We start from the raw sequence: 25659 nt of genomic DNA, 5'->3' as shown, positions 1-25659 counted from the left end.
AGTGGTATTGTAGAAGAAATGTTAAAGGGCCAAGAAACAGACATGTAGGTCAGAGGTCAGGGTCAGAAGCCAGGAATGCTGGCACCAGGCAAATTCTGATAGTAGCAGATGATCACTGATAAACTCAAACGAAAGCAAAATGCTAATTCTGTTAACCTTCCTGGCAGATATGTTTACTGATTCATTGGAACCTTCTACCTTTTATTTCCAATGAAGAAATGTATATAATAAGTATACAATTGTTTGATTTCTAAAGTGACCCAAATGATAATAGTACTCCTTTGAGTATTCTACGGAGTGAATTCATCATATGTATTATACATAGAAATCAATTCAGCAGCGACTCATTGATCATAAGAAGCTTTCTGTTAGGACTGGATATGCTGCAAAACAGTCACTTTTCTCTAGGAGAGACCACAAGTACACAGTCCCTTGAATTTTTTAAGAGGGTGTTAACAGGATGCTATAGGAGCATTTACTAGGGGTACCTATCTAGTTTGGTAGGATCAGATGAGTTTCAAAGAGAGTAAGTTGGGGTGCCTGGGTGGTTTAGTCAGTTAAACCCAAGACTCTTGATTTCAGCTCAAGTCATGGTCTTTGGTTTGGAGCCTAAGGTTGGGCTCTGCACCGACAGTGCAGAGCCTGTTTGGGATTATCTCTCTCTCTCTCTCTCTCTCTTTCTCTCTCTCTCTCTGTCCCTCCCCTGCTTGCACACATGTGCTTTTGCTCTCTTTCTCTCAAAATAAATAAACATTTAAAAAAAAAAAAAGAGAAAGTGACTCTATGGTGGGAACTTTGGAACAAATGGGCTTTATGTAGCCTCAGCAAGGTTGGAAAAAAGTACTCTAAGCAAAGGGAACAGTAAATGCAAAAACAAAGAAAGTCCGTGCTGTTGACTTGATAAATCACACAGCACCTGTGAAGAAAGCATCCATGTGCCCTGAGCAGAGGACATGCATTCATTTCCGCTTCCTTTTGCAGGTTGGGACTGAGTTTTAACAGCATCTCTGCTATTGACAATGGCACTCTGGCCAACACTCCTCATTTGAGGGAGCTTCACTTGGACAACAATAAGCTTATCAGAGTACCTGGTGGGCTGGCGGAGCACAAATACATCCAGGTAATGCAGCACCACTAAACCTGTAAGGGGTCTCTAGGGAGCAAACCCTCCCTACTGGGATGCTAGGAGGCAGGTAGCTCTGCCTGGCAATATTTTTGCAGAAAGATATTTTTCATGTTTCCACATCAGTATTCATTCTGGTTTCCTGAAAAATACAGGCTTGAATTATTATTTTTTTAATAGGACTATTACCTTAACCTTATTATAATGCTATCTTCTAGAATAGAGTATGTTTTAGGAAGCAGGCAAGGTAGTTTCAAGCCATAGATCAGTGTAACAAAAACATATTGGTTGAAGGAGGTAAGATCATTTGTGATGAATAGATATGGAATAAAAGAGAAGTTTTGAATTTTAGCTTTAGCAGATGCAATATAGGTCAAAAGGAATGTTCTGTGACTGAGTTAACTTCATGTCAGTTATCAAGCTATAGTACATGCATAAGGATAAGAAGATATGGTCCAATGGCCCATGGTGATAATAGAGCTTTGTAGTCTGTAAACCTATAAATGTAAGGCATGCTCATCAGTTTAAATAGTGATAATATTTTTTTCACGTATAACAAAATAATATTTCCACTGTTACTCAGGAAATTGCACAAATATATTATTCAAATTTTTTTTTATTTTTTATTTATTTTTTTAATTTTTTTTTTTAACGTTTATTTATTTTTGAGACAGAGAGAGACAGAGTATGAACAGGGGAGGGTCAGAGAGAGGGAGACACAGAATCTGAAACAGGTTCCAGGCTCTGAGCTGTCAGCACAGAGCCCGATGTGGGGCTCGAACTCACAGACCGCGAGATCATGACCTGAGCCGAAGTCGGCCGCTTAACCGACTGAGCCACCCAGGCGGTCCTATATTATTCAAATTTTATATTCAAAAGTTAATGTGGTTATTCATAGATTTTATGTATTGGCTTATTTTATTTAATTTTTCAGCTTCTATAAAGTTCAGATTTAAATTGCTTCTGTCAGATATTTACCTAGGTACTTAGTTGAACCATGATGATTCAGAAATTATATCTTGACATTGATGCTCTATTATAGATAAAACCTTTTTATAAAGTTGCCTTTTTGGTAATCTAGTATCTCAACTTTTTTGCTTGTGGTTCAAGATAGGTTTATCCCTTACTCTGCCATCAGTTCTGCCAAAATGTGATGGACGTCTTTTTTTTTTTATTGGTTTGTGACAAAAACTCCAAGTGAAATAGCTATAAGGATTCACGTTAGGTAGATTTCAATAAAGTATCTGAATTATAAGTATAAAGATGACACTTGAAAACATTGTATTTCACGCTGATTCTTTTTTAGTGGGTCTTTGATGGTGATAGGATAATGAGTAAGCAGATCTGAAGGCACAAGCAAAAGCAAGACACTTAGAAGACCAAGTAATAGCTACCATTGTTACTATTAAGATTTCTGTTGGTGGTGGGCATTTTTGGGGGGCTGCAGGGATTGGTTTGTTTTCATTTTTATATCCCAGAATAATCCGTGTTATCTTCTTGATTGCCATTTTTCAAATTTCAGTCTAGACATATTATTGAGTTCATAAAATAAGTTTGATGAGTTAATTAACATGTATGGGATGAGAAAGGATAGGATAGGATGCATGGAAAGAAAATATCACTGTAATGGTAAGGATTTCGTAATGTTGTTTAAATGCGTAGTTTCATGTATACCAAACCTTAGTGTATAATGTGTTCTTATTGTGAGTCACAGAGAAAAATTTATAAAACATGCTATTTTGAAATCTTTGTTGAATGTCAGCAAATCTCATGGGCATTCACACAGGGTCTCACGTTCATTCTTGGTTTTTCATCTCTAATTGGCTATCTGTGCACCCATTTCACATCCCTTCTTATAGGCTCTTAGAGATTTCACCCATATCACTGCTTTTTTCATAAGCATATAACTCAGTTGTTTTTAGCAAAATTATATAGTTGTTCAACCGTCACCACAATTCAGTTCTAGTACTTATGTTACCCCCAAATATTCCTCATATCCATTTCTGGTCAATTTTCAATCTCATCCCCTTTCACAGGAAATCATTAATCTATTTTATACCTCTGTGGATTTGCCTTTCCTGGACATTTCATATAAATAGAATGACTTATTGTAATGATGTTAGGTCACCCATAACAACATGTATCAGTAGTTCTTCCATTTTTATCAGAGAATAACATTCCATTGTATGGATATACCACATTTTGCTTGCTAGCACTAAGCTTTTTAATTACTATAGCCTTTGGCTGTGTTTTGAAGTTGGGAGTGAAGGTCTTTTAACATTGTTCTTATTTTTCAAAAATAAGAACTATTCTTGTTTCTTTGCGTTTTCATATAAATTTTAGAATCAGCTTTTAATTTTTGCAAAAATAGCCTGCAAAATAGGGATTGTGTTGAATCTATAGATCAATTAGGGGTGAATTGTCATCTGAACAATATTGAGTCCTCTAATTCATAAACATGGAATATCTCTCTATTTCATATTATTTAACTTCTCACAGCAATGTTTTGTCATTTTTAGTATACATGTCTCACAATTATTTTACTAAGTTTATTGTCATTTTCTTTATTATTTTTGATGCTGTTGTGAATGGTTACCTTAATTTCATTTTTGCATTTTTTTTGCTAGTACAGTAAAACCTTGGTTTGTGAGTATAATTCATTCCAAAAACATGCTTGTAATCCAAATTAATCAAAGTTAATTTCAAGAACAATTGGCTCAGTTGTGACCATGTGACATTTGTCATCACATACTACTCCTATTGCAAGACATCATCGCTCATTTATCAAGTTAAAATTTATTAGAAGCATTTGCTAATCTTGCAGAACACTCACAGAGCAAGTTACTTGCAATCCAAGGTTTTACTGTATATGTAAATATAATTCATTTTCGTTTATTGATCTTCTATCCTGGTACTGTGCTGAAATTTTTTTAGTTGCAGAAGTTTTTGTGCACGTCTTTGGATATTCTGTATTTGGGATCATGTCACTTGTAAATAAATACAGTTTTAGTTATTCTTTTCTTATCTGAATTATTTTCATTTATTTTTCTTGCTTCATTGCACTGGCTAGAATATCCAGTACAATATTGAATAGAAGTGATGAAATTAGACATCTTTGACTTGTTTTCTATTTTAAGAGAGGGGTGGACATTCAATTTTTTACCATTCAGTGTGATGTTAGCTACAGGTCTTTTGTAGATGCTCTTTGTCTAGTTAAGAAGATTCTTTTATTAGTTTATTGAAAGTTTTTGTAGTGAATTTTTCAGATGCTTTTTCTGTGTCTGTTGAGATGATCATGTGGTTTTGGTTGTTTATTCTTTTAATAGAGTAAATTAAATTAATTAATTTCCAGTTAAAGCAATTTTACATGCCTGAGATAAATTATGCTTCATCTTGGTCATGGTGTATAATCTTTTTATATTTTGTGAGATACAGTTTCCTAATATTTTGTTAAAGTTCTTTATGCTAATATGAAATATTTACAGGTAGGTTGTGTGTGTGTGTGTGTGTGTGTGTGTGTGTGTGTGTGTGATGATGATGAACATGATTTTTGCCTGGTTTTAATAATAGAAAATAATGACCTTATAAAATGAGTTGAGAATCTAATTTTCTTTTTTACACAGACTAATACTTGCTTTATGTCTTGACATTTTCTTCTCTCACCTTCAGTATTAGCCCTAAATTCTAACCAAACATGAGCCCCCTTTCTTGCTAGTCACTGCCAGGAAATAGAGAATGGCATTTCTCTATGAGAAGAAATTTTCAAAGTTTGAAAATTATAAAAAAATACTTATAGCTATTGTTTGGCTTTAATATCACTTGTTTCTGTTTTTATTGTCTTCCTTCTAAAACCTTTCTTAAACAAGGCCTTTTTCACCTGCATATAAGTAGGAGTGTTCTGGGTTAAGTTAATTATTTTAAGGAAGCATCTCATAGGCTTTATAACACACTTTAGAAACTGTCACGTTACTATTGTATTTTAAGTTAGGTTGTATGATAAGTCACTTCTCACTCTTCAGAAATCACATCTACATGAAAACCCATTTCTAAAGCCCTTTCATAAGTGTAATATTTAATATCCCTGAGAAAAACCTATGAACAAGTTACCATTATCTTAAACATAATCATAAAATACATTTCAGAAAAAATTCTAATGAACTATAGAATTCTATTCATAAGATAGAATTTGTAACATGGAATAAATTTTTAGTAAAAATTTCTAGGTCTAGGGTGTCTGGGTGGCTCAGTCATTTGAGTGTCTGACTCTTGATTTGGGCTTAGATCATGATCTTGCAGTTCATGAATTTGAGCCCCACATCAGGCTCGGTGCTGACAGTGTGGAGCCTGCTTGGGATTCTCTTTCTCCCTGTCTCTCCGCCCCTTCCCTGCATGCTCTCTGTACCTCTCTCAAAATAAATAAATAAACTTAAAAAAAACTTTCTAGGTCTATTCATTCCAAATGCTATGACACTCAAGTGTTTCTTAGACTTTGTGATTATTTTGATTCAAATACTACGCACACTCCTCTTGTTCATTATATATTACTTCCTCATTCTGCATAATCTTGTTCAAAGGTCCCTCATTTTATCTTTGCCTTGAAAACAGCCCATGTAGACACAATTTATGAAATAACATCAATTTATTCATGTATTCATTTAATGTATATTTATTGGACACCTACTGTGTTTAATTGACACTGAAGATACAGTCATGAACAAAACAAAACAAATTTCCTTCCTCATGGAGCTTTTATTCTAGAGAAGGAAAACAGGTGAAACAAACAAACAAATATATAATATGCTCTATAGTGATAATTACTGTGAAGATTTAAAGTAGTGTGACTGGGATGGAGAATGAATGGCAGCATTGGATAGTCAGGGAAGACATCTCTGGTAAGGAGAAGTTACATAAACTACGTGAAAGAGTAAGCCTTGTAGATATCGTGGAGAAGATAAGGCCAGGTAGAGGAAACAATGTGTGCCAACCTAAGGAAGGACCTTGATCTTTGTAATAGAGGAAAAGCAGGTAGGCCAGTTAGATTGAATAGTGAGGGGAGATGAGGTCAGAGCAGAAGGATGGCAGACCATGTTGGATTTGTGGGTCATTGTGAGAACTTTGGACTTTATTCTGCATGAGATGGGAAGCCATTGGAGTGTTGAGGCAAAGAATATATAACGGCTCAATTTTTTAAGTAATTGTTCTATGAGCTAACTTACAGGGTTACAGAAAATAAAAAAGAAAAAGGAAGGAAGGAGGGAGGGAGGGGAAGAAGGAAGGAAGGAAGGAGAGAAGGAAGGAAGGAAGGAAGGAAGGGAAACTGACTTCAGAGCAAAAGAGGAAGCAGGAAAGACAACAATAAAGGCAGCTTGAATCATCCAGGAGGAGATAATGGCAGTTTTGGACAATGTTGTAGAAGTCGATGTGGGGATAAGGACTGGGTTCTGGGTACATTTTGAAGATCAAGCTAGCAGCATTTGTTGATGGTTGGGCAGAAAGTGTAAGAGAAAGGATGGGTCTAGGATAAAGAGTAAATAATAAAAGAAAAAGAATAAGGTATTTGCATGAATGGCTTAGTATATTTAGAGGAAAATAATCATTCTCCATTATTTCATTTTGCAGGTTGTCTACCTTCATAACAACAATATCTCTGCAGTCGGGTCTAACGACTTCTGCCCACCTGGATACAATACCAAAAAGGCTTCTTATTCAGGTGTGAGCCTTTTCAGCAACCCGGTCCAGTACTGGGAGATCCAACCATCCACCTTCCGATGTGTCTATGTGCGTTCCGCCATCCAGCTTGGAAATTATAAATAACTCCCAAGAAAGCCCTCGTTTTTATAACCTGGCAAAATCCCATTAATATCGTTGCTCAAAAAAAAAAAAAAAAAAAAAAAAGAAAGCTAGATACTGAAAACCTAACTGCAATGTGGATCTTTTCCCCACATGATTTATAATGCATATAAAGCCAAATATGCAGTTTAAATAATTGCCTACAATAAAAAAAATAATTTGCCTGCCATTTTCAGAATTCTTTTTTGAAGCTTTCTGTTGATGTTAACTGAGTTATTGCAAATATTCTTATTTCCCTAGACATAAAATTTGGAGTAAATGTGTATATATATATATATATAAATATATATATATATTTATATATATATGTATATACATGTCAACAATTTAGTAAATCTTTTCTTGTCTAATTTTCAGAAGAAATCAAATAAAAAAATATTGATCTTTTGTAATTCATAGGGTCTTAGATTCTTTGACATAACGTTGAACTTCAAATTCTATCTAGCTCTGTATTAAACCCCATTATTACTGGTAAAGCCTCATTTGAATATGTAAATTCAATACAGGCTATGTAAAATTTTTGCTAATGTCATCATTTTGAACAAATAAATTTACAAATACATTCAAACTTACTATTGTATAAAAGTGTAATTGTAATCTTCCCTAAACTCAATTTTCTGAAGACAGCAGACATTGTGTTCTTGGCAAAAATAGTACATCTTTTCAAGTTCTCAGATATTTCATCTCCTCCTATTTTTTGACCTTTGTGTATTACAACTTACATTACCTATATTCAGTGCTGAGCTGATAACGCGCAAAGCTGATTTTTCCTGATTGGTCTAGAAAGCTGGTATTTTCAGTTACTAAGATACTAAACAGGTTTAAAACATCATGTGTATAACCAGGGCGCTGGCTTGAATATTTCTATAATTACTCGATTAATATTCTAATATTGTAAATATTAGAAACATTTCTTGCATTTAGTTAAATCTTCAAATTTAGATTTGTTTATTTTCTGCAGGGTTTATAAAGACCTATCAAAGCAGACCACTCAGCAAGCCTGGGGTAATAGGCTGATTTACAAAAAGTAGAGATTTATCATAAACTACATTTATGCTCTCCACATTCAATAAGCAAATATGTGAGAAGAGTTGTTTTTTTCTACAACGTTGGATCTTTTGTGTTTGCAAATCCTGACAACCAAATCCAAACTGGTTTAAACCGCAAAGGCAAACTCAAACCGTCCTGCCATTGGAGGAGCCCGTAGGTACAACTTGATCAGAGTTCCAGCCAAGTTTCTCTGCATCTCTTTCAACTTTGTCTTCCTTCATTACATTTTCAGGCTGGCTTCCTTATGGTCAAAAAAATGAGTCTCCTTCATTATTTACCACTCAGAACACAAAAGCTTATCAACACAAAATTTCCAGGAGAAGTCATGAGATTCCCTCTCATTATTACATAGCAACTTCACAGCCTTGCAGAGTATACATGAGTCAATACTAATGTTATTCCCATTTTGTAGAAAAGTCAAATACTGGTAAATATGTGGCAACAGAGTGTTCTCTTTTGATCTTTGTGTAAATCAGAGCCTGATAGAAAACAGAATTTACCTCTGAGAGTTCAAATGAAGGGACTATTATACAGTGTGCACAGAGTTTACTGCACCAAGCAAGGGACGACAAGGCACCAAAAGATGGCAGTGGTGAAAAGCCATTGTTACCCCAGTGGCTACATGGACAGGGGAAGAACTGAGTTTCTGGATCCAAGTAAGAGAACAGCTTTGGAGGATTTCTGTGCCCAGGGAGCTATGTTTCTGGAAGGTTGCCACATCTGCCAGAGGTGAGGTCCTGAAACAGGGTCTCTCTCCTCACCTTTTATGTCAGATCCTCCCACTGATTAAGCCTAAACGAAAGACAACCGTCAAGAAAGCTAGAAAGATGAGAGCTCTTCTTGGGGCAAGACGGAGATGGGAGAAAAATAGATCTGGTCAGGGCACTTGGAGAACAACTAATTAGCCCAGGCACTATAATTTTATCTGTAGGATTATTACACAAAATTCACCAGCCACAGATAAACATTATATTCCCCTCCTATGTCATCCCAGATGCCTTTTCTGAAACCCAATTATTTTTAGACTTTTCTGCATTGATCGGAGTTGCTAACAAAACAATATTCGATGAAACTTTGTCAAGTGATTAACTGAATCTGGTTTTCCATTAGGAAACACGGGCTATTTTTATAATGGCTTTGACTAAAGCAGTGTTTACTTCTTTAAAGAAATACGGTCAGTGTTAAAAATCAAAGTGTAAACAGAAAATTTACACCGTCAATATTAATGGACGGTCAATTATATAGTATGCATAAATTTGGCAGGAAATAAAAATAATATTTGGATAATCCTGAGAACCAGAGCTTACAGATCTAAGCTCTAGCAAAGTCCTATTCTCCATTACAGCAGTCACCACCTGAAAAGCACAGTGCTTTGTGTGAGCTATTTAATCACACGCTCGTCTTTCATGAAGTAATCATGTTAGTGATATTTATTTACAGTGTGGTATCAGGCAATAGCTAGGAGAGGCTATTTATTGATTTGGCTTACTCCATTCATTCATACATTCATCCATTCAATAAACTTTTTTTTTTTTTTTGTAAATATAAGTCCTGGTAGAAAGATAACAACCACAACATACATTTATTTCTGGAGTTTATTCCGTGCATACAAAGCTTCTGTGCTAGGCTCTTTCTGGTCTGCATCTGCTTATCACAAAACTCCCATAAGAATGTACTGTACCTATTTCACAGATGATGAAATTTAGAAAGAGTAAGTGCAGAGTCAGAATTATAACCGCAATGTGTGCTGAGCCAGTTAGGATCGGCCTCCGCTTTTGCAATAGTTTCTACAACGCAAAGCATGTCAAGGCCAAAGGTGGTAGTCGTGAAAACTGAGAAGATAATCTATTCATGGCTCTTAGCAGTCCCTCTGCATTGTGGCAACAGGTGAGTGTCCTGAGGCTCAGGTGCCATAGAGATAAAAACTATCCTTTATTCAACTCTATGTCTTAATTGGACATACAGTATCTCATTTAATACTTACATTAGCCCTGGGGACTATGTGTGGTTATTTAATACCTTTTTAAATCAGCAAATGAAGCCCCAGAGAAGTCAAATAATTTCCGCATGGATACACAGCTTGTAAGTAAGAAAAGGCAAACATTTCATTCCTTCAATGTGTTGCCTCCTGCTACTTTAGAAAAGAATGAGTTTGTGTCCAACAATGAACAGTCACTGCACACCCACAGCATCTTTTATCTTTGCCCTCTTATGCAGGGCTATAAGATAATGGGTCATCCCACCAATGTAATTTGTTACATTTCAAAAAGGATACATTTGTTTGCAAAAAAAAAAAAAATGAAACTACAACACTGCTCAACCTTAAAAATGTTCTGTATCAGCACTGTCCAATATGGTACCTATTACCATAGGTAATAGAAAGGTGGCAAAGAACTGATTTTTAAATGTTGTGTAATTGTAATTAATTTAAAGTTAATAGCCATATGTCGCTTAGTGACATCATATTGGATGTCACGTTTGAAATACTCCTAATGAGTTTAATTGTGATTTTCATGGTATGATGTGTATTTCTGGTCATGCAAAAATATTTACTAGGCCTGTGTCTAACTGGAGATGTAAGAGTGAAGAAGATGTCATCCTTGACTTTAAGGTGATCATAGTTTAACAAAGACACAATGATGTAACCAAATAATAGAAATACAGAGGAATAAATTTTATCATTGGAAATAGTGGTATACCTCATTTTACTGTGCTTTACTGTCTTGCACTTTGCAGATATTGTGGTTTTTGAAAATGGCAGGTTTGGGGCACCTGGTTGGCTCAGTCGCTTCAGGGTCTGATTTTGGCCCAGGTCATGATCTCGCGGTTTGTGAGTTCCAACCCCCCGTTGGGCTCTGTGCTGACAGCTCAGAGCCTGGAGCCCGCTTCGGATTCTGTGTCTCCCTCTCTCTCTGCCCCTCCCCTGCTCATGCTCTGTCTTTCTCTCTCTCTCAAAAATAAATAAGCATTTAAAAAAATTTAGAAATTAAAGTAAATTAAATAAATAAATAAATAAATAAATACATAAGGCAGGTTTGTGGCAATCTTCCGTAATCCTCCATAGAGCCAGTTTAGAGACATGTGCCCATTTTGTGTCTCTGTCACATTTTAGTAATTCCTGCAATATTTCAAGCTTTTTCTTTATTATTGTATTTGTCATGGTGATCGGTTACCAGTGATTATGACTCACTGAAAGCTCAGATGATGGTTAGTATTTTTTAGCTATAAAGAATTTTTAATTAAAGTATGTACATTTTTTAGACATAATGCTATTGCACACTTAATAGACTACAGTATATTGTACATATAACTTTTATATGCACTGGAAACTAAAAAATACATTCGACTCAATTTATAGGGATATTCACTCTACTGCAGTGGTCTTTACCTTCTTCTGAAACCGATGTAGTAGTTTATATTTACCTTCAATGTATACAGGGGTCGAGGTGGTATCAGAGGAAGCCACTCTTTTCCTTTTTTCCAGTCTTGCTGGCCTGCAAAACATCAATCTCCCAGAATGTTCAACAGGAGGGAGGAAAGGCTTTATCTTCCTTCTCTCTTACACCTCCCGAGAGATCTCATTCTCATGACAGTGAAAAGGGAGTTTCTGTTGGAAGGCATTCAGGTGTTCAAGGTGCATGGCTTCATTAGATTATTTTCTTCAGAGATGGACCTTGAGTGCCACGCTCTCTTCTCTAGTCCTGTCTCCTGCATGTGGGAGCCTTCCTGTCGGAGGAGAAAGTCTGCTGTTACCTGCTGCTTAACCTACAACTGGGTGAAGAATGGGTCAAGACAGAGGAACAGAGATCACCGTTTTGGACTTTGATCTGCAAAACGCATCTTCAAACACATCTTTTCCAGCAGCTTCCAATTTTGTTCAGGACACAGAGAGTGGAGAGGCCTGGCCCTTCAGGACCCCTCTCTCAAGTAACGATACAACTTCTTTCTTATATATTTTTCCTTTGAAATAAAGATAAATATGGCTCATTTCCCTGACTTCAACAGTTGTTATTTACCCAACTTAGCAAAATTACTCAACCTTTCTGTGAGCCATTTCCTTATCTGCAAAATGGGAATGATAATGGTACCTACCTCGCAGGCTGGTGTGTGGATTAAGCGGGTTAACCTAGTGTGTAACTTTTAGACTGGAGCCCAGCACATGGAAAGGGCTCACACAGGTTGACTGCCAGGTCACAGAGTTTGGGCTGCAATCACCTCAAGGGCAATTAGGTCTTGGGTCCGGGATGGGGTCTGAAATTGTGCATCTCGAACAGGTTCCCAGAAAGGCTGCTGCTTCTTGGTCCGTACTCTGAGGAACAAAACAACAGAGTCCTCTATTTCATGCTGGATTGGGTCTGTCTCCTGTCCCCCCTACTGGTTGGCTCCTGTGAGAAAACCCCATTGTGTTAGTTTCCTAGAGCTGCTCTAACAAAGTACCTCAAACCTAGGAGCTTGAAATGGCAGAAATTTACCCTCTCACAATTCTGGAGTCTAGAAGTTCAAAATCAAGGCGTTGGCAGGGCCCCGCTCCCTCTGAACCTCTAGGGAAGAACACCTCCTTGCTTCTCCGCAAGGCTCAGTCCCTGCCACCATCTCCACAGGACCGTCTTCTCCTGTGTGTCTGTGTCTCTTCTCTTCCTATAAGGACATTGGTTATGTCAGATTAGGCCCCACCCCAATTGAGCAGGAATTCATTTAACTTGATCCCATCTGCAAAGACCTTATTTCCAAATAAGGTCACCCACACTTGCGGGTCCTAGAGATTAGACTTTGAACATATCTTTGTGTCGGTGTGAAGGGGGCACAATTCAACCATTAGCATCCACTTTCTTTTTATCTTTATGAAATACCTAGTGTTTGTTCTTACTTTTGCTAACAATTGTGTTGGATTACGTAAGAGGTTGGGAAGTTTTCGCCTCTGACCCTTTGTGGTTGGGCAAGCACCCTTCACACGTTCATGCTAGTTTTAAGCCATCTTTCCGTATTCAAGCGACCCAAGTTTTCCAGAACACAGCACTTATGTTCTTTTGAATGCATTCTTCTTCAATGACCTTGACCTGGCAAAGAAAATTACTATGTCATTCTCATCACATAAATCAGGCGTAAACTGGGTCTCTGCTTTCCTTCTGGTTCACTCATTTTACTGAATCATCATCATTATCTTTCTTTCCTTATTTTCCCTTCCTCCTTCTCCATAATGCTATTCCAAGGCACTCCATCCCCGGTTTATGGCAGCTGCAGATGAATGCCCTCACTGCCTTATTGTCCACGCGAACAAAGAAATGCCTAATCCCTCAAGTAAACTAAAACGTTACATACAGCAGTTTCCCATTCATCCAGAGTTCCTTCTGGAAGGCTGCCCCCCAACGCACACACAGCTCTTTGCCAGTCTCCATTGCCCGTCAGACTCTGATCTCCCACAGCAGAGGTATTACAGGTTGTTGACTTGATATCACAGCCATTTCATTCTTCACTCTGCTGCTCATGTTTTATTTCATTCCCACATTTACCGCTGAGGAATTTTTTTAGGGGCTCGGCTTCTGTATCCCAGCACACCATCTGTCAGAGTTACTTGGAATCTCAGGTCTGCGACAGACTGCCGATTTCACACTACAAAGCAGAACAGTGGGAAACAAAAGAGAAAGCAAGAGGGGGAAAACACCCAACTCAATGAAGTCAAAGACGAACTTAAACATCCTGGAATGTAAAACAACCTTCACATGGATTGAAATAATTTTGAAGTAAGAGACGGTCCACGTGTTCCCCTCAGTGTGAGAGAAGCAGGAAAGGACTGACTCGGGGAGTGGTGCCTCGTGTGTATATGGCTCAGCAGAGCGTGAGCCATTGGTGATCCTGAGACTTTCTCCCCAGGCCACTGATGGACCGTGAGGGCTAAGTGAATGCTTCCAGGTCATCATGAACAAGCACAGGAACACAAATCAACTTTAAAGTCTACATAAAAAATCAAAATAATCCAACTCTCCTGCCCAGGTCTGATATGTCGCCGGGCACATAGGTTTATTCAACAGAAGTTTATGAAAGCCCAGCTAGGTGCCTGACAGTGTCCTAGGGGCTGAGTAGAGCACAGAAGGGTGTCTCACCACCAAGCAGCAGACGTCACAGTGGGAGGGGACACCACAGGGAACGACAAATGAAACAGGGAACCAGGCATGTGGGGTGGTGGGGGGCAGGACTTGCTATTTGCTATTTGCTATAAGATAGTCAGAAAAAGACCTTCAGATAAAGTGACATGTGAGCAGGGATATGAAAGACAGAAGGAAGCAAGCCCCACCTCATCCCCCACCCCCACTCCCACCCCCCCAAAAAAACAAGAGCAAGGGTGCATGGCAGGTTCTAGTGACTTCAGAGGGGTCAAATGTGAACAGAGTAAAGGGAATAAGGAGAGGCCAAGTCAGGGAGGGAACGGGAACCTCTACCAAGTAAGACTTTTTAGGCAATTTTAAAGACTACCTTTCCTCTGAGCAAGACAGGAAACTATTGAAGACTTCTCAGCAGAAAAATGACTTGATTCAACCGTCTCTGAAGGGACGTCTCCGACTGCAAAAATCGTAAGGCAACAAGGACGGACGCAGGAAGGATAGTTAGGATGCTACTTCAACAACCAAGCACGATATGATGCTGGTTAGTGGCAGCATATGACCGGGATGGTAGCAGAGAATTTGCTGAGAAGGGTCACACCGTGGAGGTGTTTTAAAGATACAGAGGACAAGGATGGCTGAGAAACCAAATAGGAAGAGAGAGAGAATAGAGACAGGAATGACTCCAAGAATTTTGGCCTGAGCCACGGAGAGGATGAAATCACCATTGCCCAAGATGGGAAAGACTGAGGAGGCGGAGGGGGAGAAAGAGGGGCAGAAAAGCAAAGTTTGCTTTTGGATCGGTTCATTTTGAGATTCCGATTCAATTTCCACATAGAGGTATCGAGGAGGCTTTGGATTTAGGAGTCTGGCTCCGGGGAGAGGGTTGAGCTACAGACACAAATTTGGGAGGTGCCAGAATATAGACTGTCCTTCTTTACCAGTGCAGAAATGACTTGACTTTATCCAAACTAAGCAATCCCACCATACATGCTAGCAGCACATTTTACAGGGCCAATTCTGGCCTTTTGCAATGTTCTCATGGTTTCTAAGATAAATAAACATATTATATGTTTCCCTCTGGATGCCTTTGCTAAGATCATGTCAATATTTCCAAAACAGTCCTTGCCTAAACAACACTGAGAAAGTAAAACCTCTTGAGGAGAAAGGATTTTATTGTTTTTGAAAAGGTCCCTGTATTTTCTCTTATGAGTTTAGAATTGTATAAAAACGGTTTAGTTTCTGTTTCCCTCAAGAATTCTTATTACCAAAAGTGCAGCTTGGTGCCTGTCTTGAATGTGGGCTGATAACTTGCTGATGATTTGACAGTTATGAATAAACAGTTCTGTACCATAAGGCAAACATATTCCTGAAACTGCAGAAGGTCTCAGCGGGCCTCAGACACTGTACCAGAACATTTAACTAGAGAACCTTGTGCAAATTCCACAGCCAAAGTGATTTTATTATGGAATCCTAGCATAGACGATCCTGTAATAACTTATATTGATCACTAGTTTATCAAAATTCCACACGGTCATTTGATCTGGAACCGATATATGATAAATAGAAGATAATTCTCTGGAAATAATTGAGCTTTTCCCCTCTTTTCACAAAACCAGTTATCTGCATGTGTGGGGGGGATGCGGGCAAGCCCCCTTGCAATGCTATTATGATCCTAAGGAAAAAAACATTTTAATTAGATTGATCATTCATTTATTCCTTTAATTCACACATTTACCAAGGACTTAGAGTATGACAGGAACTATGATAGGTCCGGAGATAATAAAAACAAAAAAAAATATATATTTTCCCCTGTAATAAATAACTGAGGCATGTGAAAGTGAGAAATTCTTTCAATAAACTTTAAAAATGAATTCAAAGGTAAGGTCTGAGAAGTTTCTGAGAGGAAATGAAAACCAAGAGTATTGTGTATTCCTTCATGATTAAAAATTATAATGTTAAACAAATTTCCTGTGGCTGTCGTTGACTTCAGAAAAAAACATCTGGAACACTGTAAGAAATACCAGGCCACCTACAAATCACAAAGCTGTTACTGAGGTCTAGGCAATGATAAACAAAGCTTATGAGACCAGATGTTTCTGGATGCTGTATTTTGATTAAGATCCTTCTCATACCATCTGGATTGATGGATGGATTTTTTTTTGGGGGGGGGGGAGCGTATTTCTTTCTAGCTTCAGCAACTCTCATTGATAGATATATTTGAGATCTATTTACCTAAGACAAGTGGCAATAGACCTAGATTTCTGGAGGCCATGTCAGTGCAAAAAACTCCAAAGACTCATGAATGGGAGGTCCAGTTTATTCCCAGTTTGAAAGTTGCTGTCACATTCACAAAGCCTACATTTTCTCCAGATAACCAGTATCCACTTTTAAGCTTCTTTCTCAGAAAGAACGCTCCAGGCCCTAGCTGGCAAAAGTTGGAAATCAGGTAATAATGTAAACAGTCATTTTCACTAGAACTTCTTGATATTGTTTCTCTCTGACTCTTGCAAATTGCACACTGATTCAGAGTGTTTTTGGTTTGGGTTTTTGGTTTTGGTTTTCTTGTGGGCACGTGTTACTTTTACTTTTTTCTAATTTTAATCAGATATAATTGACATATAACCTTATATACATTGAAGGTGTACAACATAATGATTTGGTGTTGACAAAATATATATATGTCCCAAACAGATTACCTCCATGAGTTTGGTTAATCTCCAACAGTTTAGAGACATTCTCTGGGTTTTGCTTTGTAGTAATAATAATAATAATAATAACAATAATAATAACAATGCTACTTTGTAACGATCTGGCAGCTTTTGGTTGACAAGGACATTCACTGGTATAATCTCGTTGTTTCCCAACCAAAGGTTGCAACTGATTTATCTTATAAGAAAAAGAGACAAGGGATAAGTAACTTGAAAGGGCTTTGATAGATGACATAAACATAGGCCTGATCTACTAGCTAGGGGATAAGAAGCTGAGCTAACAGAGTTGGGGAAGAAAGTTTTCTTTTGCAGCTCCATAGCTTACTGGTATTGCCTCTACTTTTCTCCTTTACTTCCTCATTCTCCTGTTTCTCCATTTGATCCCTGTTAAGGACTGAAAGTTTGTGATCCCTAGAATTCGTAGGTTGAAAGCTGCCCCCACCTCGACAGGGTGATGGTTTTAGGAGGTGGGGCTTTGGGAAGGTAATTAGCATTAGTGAAGTGCATGAGGGTGGGGCCCTTGTGAAAGGTGTTAGTGCCCTGAGAAGAGTCTCTGAAGACTTTACTTCCCTCTGCTCTCTGCCCTGTGAGAATACAACTAGAAGTTGGCCATCAGCCTCCCGGAAGAGTGCCCGCAGTAGAACCTGACTGTACTGGCACCCTGATCAGGTACTTCCTGCCTCCAGAACGGTGAGAAATAAACATCTGTTTTTTATAAGCCAGTCCATGCGGTTTTGTTACAGCAGCCTGAGCTGACTACAATTATTCCCGCCATACATGGAGGTTCTCCGCTGTGCTACACCAATGGCTCAGAACAGGGCAATTCTAGCTCATCCTTGGGAGATGCCCAAGGAGTTGTGAAGCTGGTGAGATTTAGGTTTCAGAGCTGAAGGGGATGTGGTTGGTGGTACAAGCAGCCTGTGCAGACTGGATATATATATATATATACACACACATATATGTGTGTGTATATATATATATATGTATATATATATACATACACATATATATACAATGGAATATTACTCAGCCATAGAAGAGAATGAGATCTTACCATCTGCAATGAGGTGGATGGAGCTAGAGTATATTATGCTAAGTGAAATAAGTCAGAGACAAATACCATTATTATTTCACCAACATGCAGAATTTAAGAAACAAAACGAACAAGCAAAAGGGAAACAAAGAGAGAAGCAAACCAAGAAACAGACTCTTAACCGTAGAACACCAACTGATGGTCACCAGGAGGGAGGTGGGCCGGGGATGGGTTAAATAGATGATGAGGCTTAAGGAGGGCACTTGTGATGAGCACTGGGTGTTGTATAGAAGTGTTGAATCACTATATTGTACACCTGAAACTAATATCACACTGTATGTTAGCTAACTGGAATTTAAAATAAAATTTAAAAAGAGTAAATACTTGTGGGCAAATTGACTGGGACAGTCTTTGTTTTGGTGTTTACAAGCTGTTTGACACTCAGCATATCAGTTTATTGCTTTATGCTTAAAATGGGGATGACTAATAAAGGTGCCTACCACATAAATTACTTAGGACAAGTAATTGAGATTCTGTATGTAAATAATAAGAGAGCACGCTTTCCCCCCAAGATCAGGAAAAAAAGCAAGAATGACTACTCTTTCCACTCCTATGAAACACCATACAGAAAATCCTAGATAGTGCAGTAGATAAGAAAAATAAATGAAAAGCAGGAAGATTACAAAGAAGACATAAAACTATCTTCATTTGAAAATGATGTGACCATGTCCTTAGGAAGTCCTAAGACACCAATAAGAAGGTACCTACAAGAATTAAGAAGTGAATTTAGCAAGATCACAGAATGAAAGGTTAATATACAGGAATTTGGTTTGTTTTATTTACTAGCAGCACAAATACGTGTAAAATAAATTTTTAAAAAATTTTGTTTATCTTAGAATCACATAATATGTTTGAAAACTTGTGAATCAATTTATCAGGAGACATATAAGACATATACATTAAAATAATATATTTCTAATAGAAATTAAAGACCTTAACAGTGGAGGCACAAAAGTAAGTTCATCACTTGAAGATTCAATATTGTGAAGATAATTGCCTACAGATTCATCACAATCCCAACTGTAATTTTAAAAAGGCTTTATCTAGACATTGATGAGCTGATTCTAAAGTTCACATAGAAATGCAAACCTAATAGATCCAAAGCTTTTTTTCTTTTTCACAGAAAATAAAAATCGAGGATTTCTGTTTTTAAAATTGTCCATGAAACTACAGTGTGGTAAAAAGATAGACAAAAAGACAGACATAAAAATCAACGGAACAAGAGAGAGTTCAGAAATGAGTCCACACATATACATATTTTCAGCAAAAGTAAAAAAAAAGCAACTTAATTGGGAAAGAAAATCACTTTAACAAATGGTGCTGGCACGACTGGGTATTGGTAATGCTCTACATGAAAACTAATCAAAAGGGATCATAAACATAGCATAAAAGTTAAAACTATAAAATTCCTAGAAGGTAACATAGGAGTATGCTTCCTTGAGCTTGAGGTAAGCAAAGATTCCTTACATGCAAAAACTGTGAACCATACTAGAAAAAAAATTGATCAACTGGGCTTTGTCAAAATTAAAATATTTACTCCTCAAAAGACATTTTAAGGAAAATAGAAGCTACAGACCAAGAGAAAACGTTTACAATATATATATTTAACAATGTGCTTTTCTACGATAGATAGATAGATAGATAGATGATAGATAGATATAGAGACAAACCTTAGAAATGCAGTAAGACCATACAGCCTTAAAAAACTAAAAACTTTTGACAAGTACTTCAAAAGAGAAAAAAATGGATATAACAAAAACAAAGTGTGATAAGATCTACCCCTACAGTCATAAAGGAAATGCCAATGAAAACCACCTGATGACTACAGTTAATAATATTGTACCGAATACTAGACATTTGCTAAGAGAGTAGATTTCAGGCATTCTTATCACAAAGAAAAAAAGAAAATAGTAACTATGTGAACAGATATGCTAATTAACTTGACTGTAGTAATCATTTCACTATGTAAGTGTATAGTAAGTCATCACATTATACATCTTTAGTATATACAAATTTTATTTTAAAAACAGAAAACCAGGGGCCCCTGGGTGGCTCAGTGGGTTAAGTGGCTGACTTCTGCTCGGGTCATGATCTTGCCGCCCGGGAGTTCTGGCCCCGCGTGGGTCTCTGCTGACAGCTCAGAGCCTGGAGCCTGCTTTGGATTCTGTGTCTCCCTCTCTCTCTGCTCCTCCCCCGCTCATGCTCTGCCTCTCTCTGTCTCTCAGAAATGAATAAATGTTAAAAAAATAAATAAAAAAAAATAAAAACAGACAACTTAAAAAACAAACACAAACAAAACACAGGATACTCCTACTATGTACCTATGGCAATGGCTAACATTGGAAAGACTCTTGATATCCGCCCATGACAATGATGTGGAACAACTACAGCTCTCTCAAATTGTTGGTGATAAGGTGTGAAGACCGTACCACCAACCTATAGGTTCTTTGTTGGTCACAGTGAGGAAATCAGCACTATTTATCTAGAGTCAATTTCTGGGAAACCATAAACTTTTTAAATTTCTATCCTTATGCCCTAATTAGGCATAAGGCATGCATTAATAATCTATTGGCATGTATTAATTAATACATTTTTTGCACTAATTTTGGATTGGAGTTTGAAGAAGTTACATGTAACACTGGATAGAAAATACTATTTTGTATCCAACCATGGAAATTTGGAAATGCAGAGGCAATTCATTTGTATACCATCGTATACAGACATTTAAAAGTTTTTCTTTAATATTTATTATTAAGAGAGAGAGAGAGACCGAGCACAAGCCAGGGAGGGGCAGAGAGAGAGAGAGAGAGAGAGAGAGAGAGGGAGACACAGAATCTGAAGAAGGCTCCAGGCTCTGAGCTGTCAGCACAGATCCTGACACGGGGCTTGAACTCATGACCTGTGAAGTCGTGACTTGAGCCCAAGTCGGCCCCTTAACTGACTGAGCTACCCAGCCACCCCTAGGCATTTTGTTGTTATGCTTCCTGAAGAGCCAAGGATGTTGGCTCTTAAGTTGTTTTTTAAATTTACCTCTTTGTTGAATCTAAAAAAGGTGATTGAAGCAGGTATTTCCTCCTGAGGTCTGCAAATTCACATTCGAGAAAACATTTAAAAGACCAGAATGCTACATGCCACTTAACTTTCCTGCTTCGTATATGAAAGGATTATTCTTTAAAAGCCAAAAGGGAAAAAAAAATGACAAGAAGAATCTACAAAGTTTGCTGATTGGCTAAATGACAGCCTGGATAGAAATCATTCAAGGATGAGAAAACACTGTAAAAATAGCTAGAGCCTCATGAAAAGATCCCGTAGTATAAAATAAAAGGAGGGACTTCAGTTGGGGTGAGGGGCAAAGCACTGCTTTAAAGACCATTTATCTCGAAAACAGACATTTTGGAACCCTCTACCTTCTATTCCTAGTAAATATTAAAAAGTAGTAGGCTTGAAACAAGAGATGCTGAGACACAGGGAAATAAAGAGCAGGGTGGTAGAGAGAGTGAGGAAATAAAAATAAGTTATGACAAAAATAGTAGTTTCAGAAACAGTAAAGAGGTAAATTAACACTGCAGGAAGAAGGCAAAAGAGAAAGACAGAGGGATGAATGATCCAATTGATGACACATAAGAGCAGAAAGAATAAATCATCCTGTGGATAATTGCTGGTCTTTAAAAAGAAGCAAGTTCAAAAAGCGCAGAAGGAAAATCAAAGGCAAACTAGGAGAAACATTCTCTGAGTGGAAGATTTGAATCCTCAGCCTAAAAGGAGGTCCGTGGAAAAATTAAAAAAAAAGAAAAAGAAAAAAACCCAATCATAACGAAACCTGGCAAGATACTTGGATTTCTTTTCTCTTTTTTTTAATATGAAATTTATTGTCAAATTGGTTTCCATACAACACCCAGTGTTCCTCCCAACAAATGCCTTCCTCAATGCCCATCACCCATCCTCCTCTCCTTTCCGCCCCCCATCAACCCTCAGTTTATTCTCAGTTTTTAAGAGTCTCTTATGGTTTGTTTGGCTCCCTCCCTCTCTAACTTTTTTTTCCTTCCCCTCCCCCATGGTCTTAAGTTTCTCAGGATCCACATAAGAGTGAAAACATATGGTATCTGTCTTTCTCTGTATGACCTATTTCACTTAGCATAACACTCTCCAGTTCCATTCACGTTGCTACAAAGGGGCATATTTCATTCTTTCTCATTGCCAAGTAGTATTTCATTGTGTATATAAACCACAATTTCTTTATCCATTTGTCAGCTGATGGACATTTAGGCTCTTTCCATAATTTGGCTATTGTTGGAAGTGCTGTTATAAACATTGGGGTACAAGTGCCCCTATGCATCAGCACTCCTGTATCCCTTGGGTAAATTCCTAGCAGTGCTACTGCTGGGTCATAGGGTAGGTCTATTTTTAATTTTTTGAGGAACCTCCACACTGTTTTTCCAGAGCAGCTACACCAGTTTGCATTCCCACCAACAGTGCAAGAGGGTTCTCGTTTCTCCACATCCTCACCAGCATCTATAGTCTCCTGATTTGTTCATTTTAGCCACTCTGACTGGCATGAGGTGATATTTCAGTGTGGTTTTGATTTGTATTTCCCTGATGAGGAGTGACGTTGAGCATCTTCTCATGTGCCTGTTGGCCATCCGGATATCTTCTTTAGAGAAGTGTCTATTCATGTTTTCTGCCCATTTCTTCACTGGATTATTTGTTTTTCGGGTGTGGAGTTTGGTGAGCTCTTTATAGATTTTGGATACTAGCCCTTTGTCCGATGTGTCATTTGCAAATATCCTTTCCCATTCCGTTGGTTGCCTTTTAGTTTTGTTGATTGTTTCCTTTGCAGTGCAGAAGCTTTTTATCTTCATGAGGTCCCAATAGTTCATTTTTGCTTTTAATTCCCTTGCCTTTGGAAACGTGTCAAGTAAGAAATTGCTGCGGCTGAGGTCAGAGAGGTTTTTTCCTGCTTTCTCCTCTAAGGTTTTGATAGTTTCCTGTCTCACATTCAGGTCCTTTATCCATTTTGAGTTTATTTTTGTGAATGGTGTGAGAAAGTGGTCTAGTTTCAACCTTCTGCATGTTGCTGTCCAGTTCTCCCAGCACCATTTGTTAAAGAGACTGTCTTTTTTCCATTGGATATTCTTTCCTGCTTTGTCAGAGATTAGTTGGCCATACTTTTGTGGGTCCAATTCTGGAGTCTCTGTTCTATTCCATTGGTCTATGTGTCTGTTTTTGTGCCAATACCATGCTGTCTTGATGATGACAGCTTTGTAGTAGAGGCTAAAGTCTGGGATTGTGATGCCCCCGCTTTGGTCTTCTTCAAAATTACTTTGGCTAAACTAATCTTTGACAAAGCAGGAAAGAACATCCAATGGAAAAAAGACAGTCTCTTTAACAAATGGTGCTGGGAGAACTGGACAGCAACATGCAGAAGGTTGAAACTAGACCACTTTCTCACACCATTCACAAAAATAAACTCAAAATGGATAAAGGACCTGAATGTGAGACAGGAAACCATCCAAACCCTAGAGGAGAAAGCAGGAAAAGACCTCTCTGACCTCAGCCGCAGCAATTTCTTACTTGACACATTTCCAAAGGCAAGGGAATTAAAAGCAAAAATGAATTACTGGGACCTTATGAAGATAAAAACCTTCTGCACAGCAAAGGAAACAACCAACAAAACTAAAACGCAACCAACGGAATGGGAAAAGATATTTGCAAATGACATATCGGACAAAGGGCTAGTATCCAAAATCTATAAAGAGCTCACCAAACTCCACACCCGAAAAACAAATAATCCAGTGAAGAAATGGGCAGAAAACATGAATAGACACTTCTCTAAAGAAGACATCCGGATGGCCAACAGGCACATGAGAAGATGCTCAACGTCGCTCCTCATCAGGGAAATACAAATCAAAACCACACTGAAATATCACCTCATGCCAGTCAGAGTGGCCAAAATGAACAAATCAGGAGACTATAGATGCTGGCGAGGATGTGGAGAAACGAGAACCCTCTTGCACTGTTGGTGGGAATGCAAATTGGTGCAGGCACTCTGGAAAGCAGTGTGGAGGTTCCTCAGAAAATTAAAAATAGACCTACCTTATGACCCAGCAATAGCACTGCTAGGAATTTACCCAAGGGATACAGGAGTGCTGATGCATAGGGGCACTTGTACCCCAATGTTTATAACAGCACTTCCAACAATAGCCAAATTATGGAAAGAGCCTAAATGTCCATCAACTGATGAATGGATAAAGAAATTGTGGTTTATATACACAATGAAATACTACTTGGCAATGAGAAAGAACGAAATATGGCCCTTTGTAGCAACGTGGATGGAACTGGAGAGTGTGATGCTAAGTGAAATAAGCCATACAGAGAAAGACAGATACCATATGTTTTCACTCTTATGTGGATCCTGAGAAACTTAACAGAAACCCATGGAGGAGGGGAAGGAAAAAAAAAAAAGAGGTTAGAGTGGGAGAGAGCCAAAGCATAAGAGACTGTTAAAAACTGAGAACTGAGGGTTGATGGGGGATGGGAGGGAGGGGAGGGTGGGTGATGGGTATTGAGGAGGGCACCTTTTGGGATGAGCACTGGGTGTTGTATGGAAACCAATTTGACAATAAATTTCATATATTGAAAAAAAAAAACAAAATTACTTTGGCTATTCGGGGGGTCTTTTGTGGTTCCATACAAAAGGTACTTGGATTTCAGAAAAAGTCACGCAGGCATAAGGTGAGGCAAGCAACAAGAAATAAGAGTCTATCTACAGAGATAAAACAGTTATACCTGCCTTGGATTTCTCGGCAATACTAAACCAGAAGAAAATGGAGCCAATTTGTCAGAATTTTTATACAAAATTTTGTGACTATGTCTATGTGTCCTTTTTACAGGTTTCCCTAAGACCTGAGGTATAGTAGGCACTTAAGTATTTGTTCATTGAATTAAGAAAGAATAGATACCAACGTGGGCAAGCGTTTAAAAATCACTAGGGAACCAAATAATGTACTGGCAATAAACTCACTGAATTTTAAATAAGTGTGCGTATTACTCATTAAATTATGATTAGCGTACCTATTTTTCAACTCTGTTACTAATCGCTATTAATATTCTTATCCTTTTGTTATCCAAGAAAATATAATATAATTTCATTGCCTTCATGTTATTGAAATGAACAAAAATCGTTTATTGTTAATACACTATAGAGTCATTGACTTGCTCATCCAGAATCTGGGAAGCTTTTTTCATAATCTATCAGTAGGTACTACTAGGATAACATTGGAGGCATAGCCTCAGTCTGTCCCCTTTTCATCAACTCCATTGCTACCAACAAATGTCTCCCATGGGATGTGACATATTGTGATTTTCCTGCTTCCACTCCCCACTTTTCTACTCTACTTTTATAAAACCCATTTCTATAGCAACACAATCTATATGGCTATATATGAACACTTCCTTGTCCAACCCTTTGCATTTAACTCTCACACTAATATGCCAAGCTTGTCCTACCTCAGGACATTTATACTTGTTCATCCCTCTGTCTGAGACACTTTGATATGTACTCAAATGCCATTTCCATGACCACCTGTTATAAAACAACATATATCCTAATTTTCTATCCTTTAATCTTGTTTTAGTTTTCATAGTATTTAGACTATTTTTTGAGAATATCTTGTTTACTTACTGTCTTTTTCCCCAATAGATAAGCTCCTTAAGAGCAGGGACCTTGTCTGTCTT

The 25659-nt window shown here is 37.9% G+C and overlaps 1 protein-coding gene across 2 annotated transcripts in view; it reads left to right on the top strand.

Annotated features, from left to right (window-relative positions):
* Positions 1-7545, top strand: part of DCN (decorin) — a 42469-nt gene extending 34924 nt beyond the window's left edge. For both annotated transcript variants that reach the window (XM_007085615.3, XM_007085616.3), the window contains exons 7-8: positions 982-1120; positions 6743-7545. In XM_007085615.3, coding sequence (XP_007085677.1) covers positions 982-1120; positions 6743-6937 — 334 coding nt within the window. In that variant the 3' untranslated portion in view covers positions 6938-7545. The remainder of the gene's footprint in view (positions 1-981; positions 1121-6742) is intronic.
* Positions 7546-25659: the final 18114 nt, after the last annotated feature.

Source organism: Panthera tigris, chromosome B4 (assembly GCF_018350195.1).
Source record: "Panthera tigris isolate Pti1 chromosome B4, P.tigris_Pti1_mat1.1, whole genome shotgun sequence".
NCBI lineage: Eukaryota > Metazoa > Chordata > Mammalia > Carnivora > Felidae > Panthera > Panthera tigris.
Note: the sequence above shows the minus strand (reverse complement) of the source record. Positions and strands in the feature narration are given on the sequence as shown.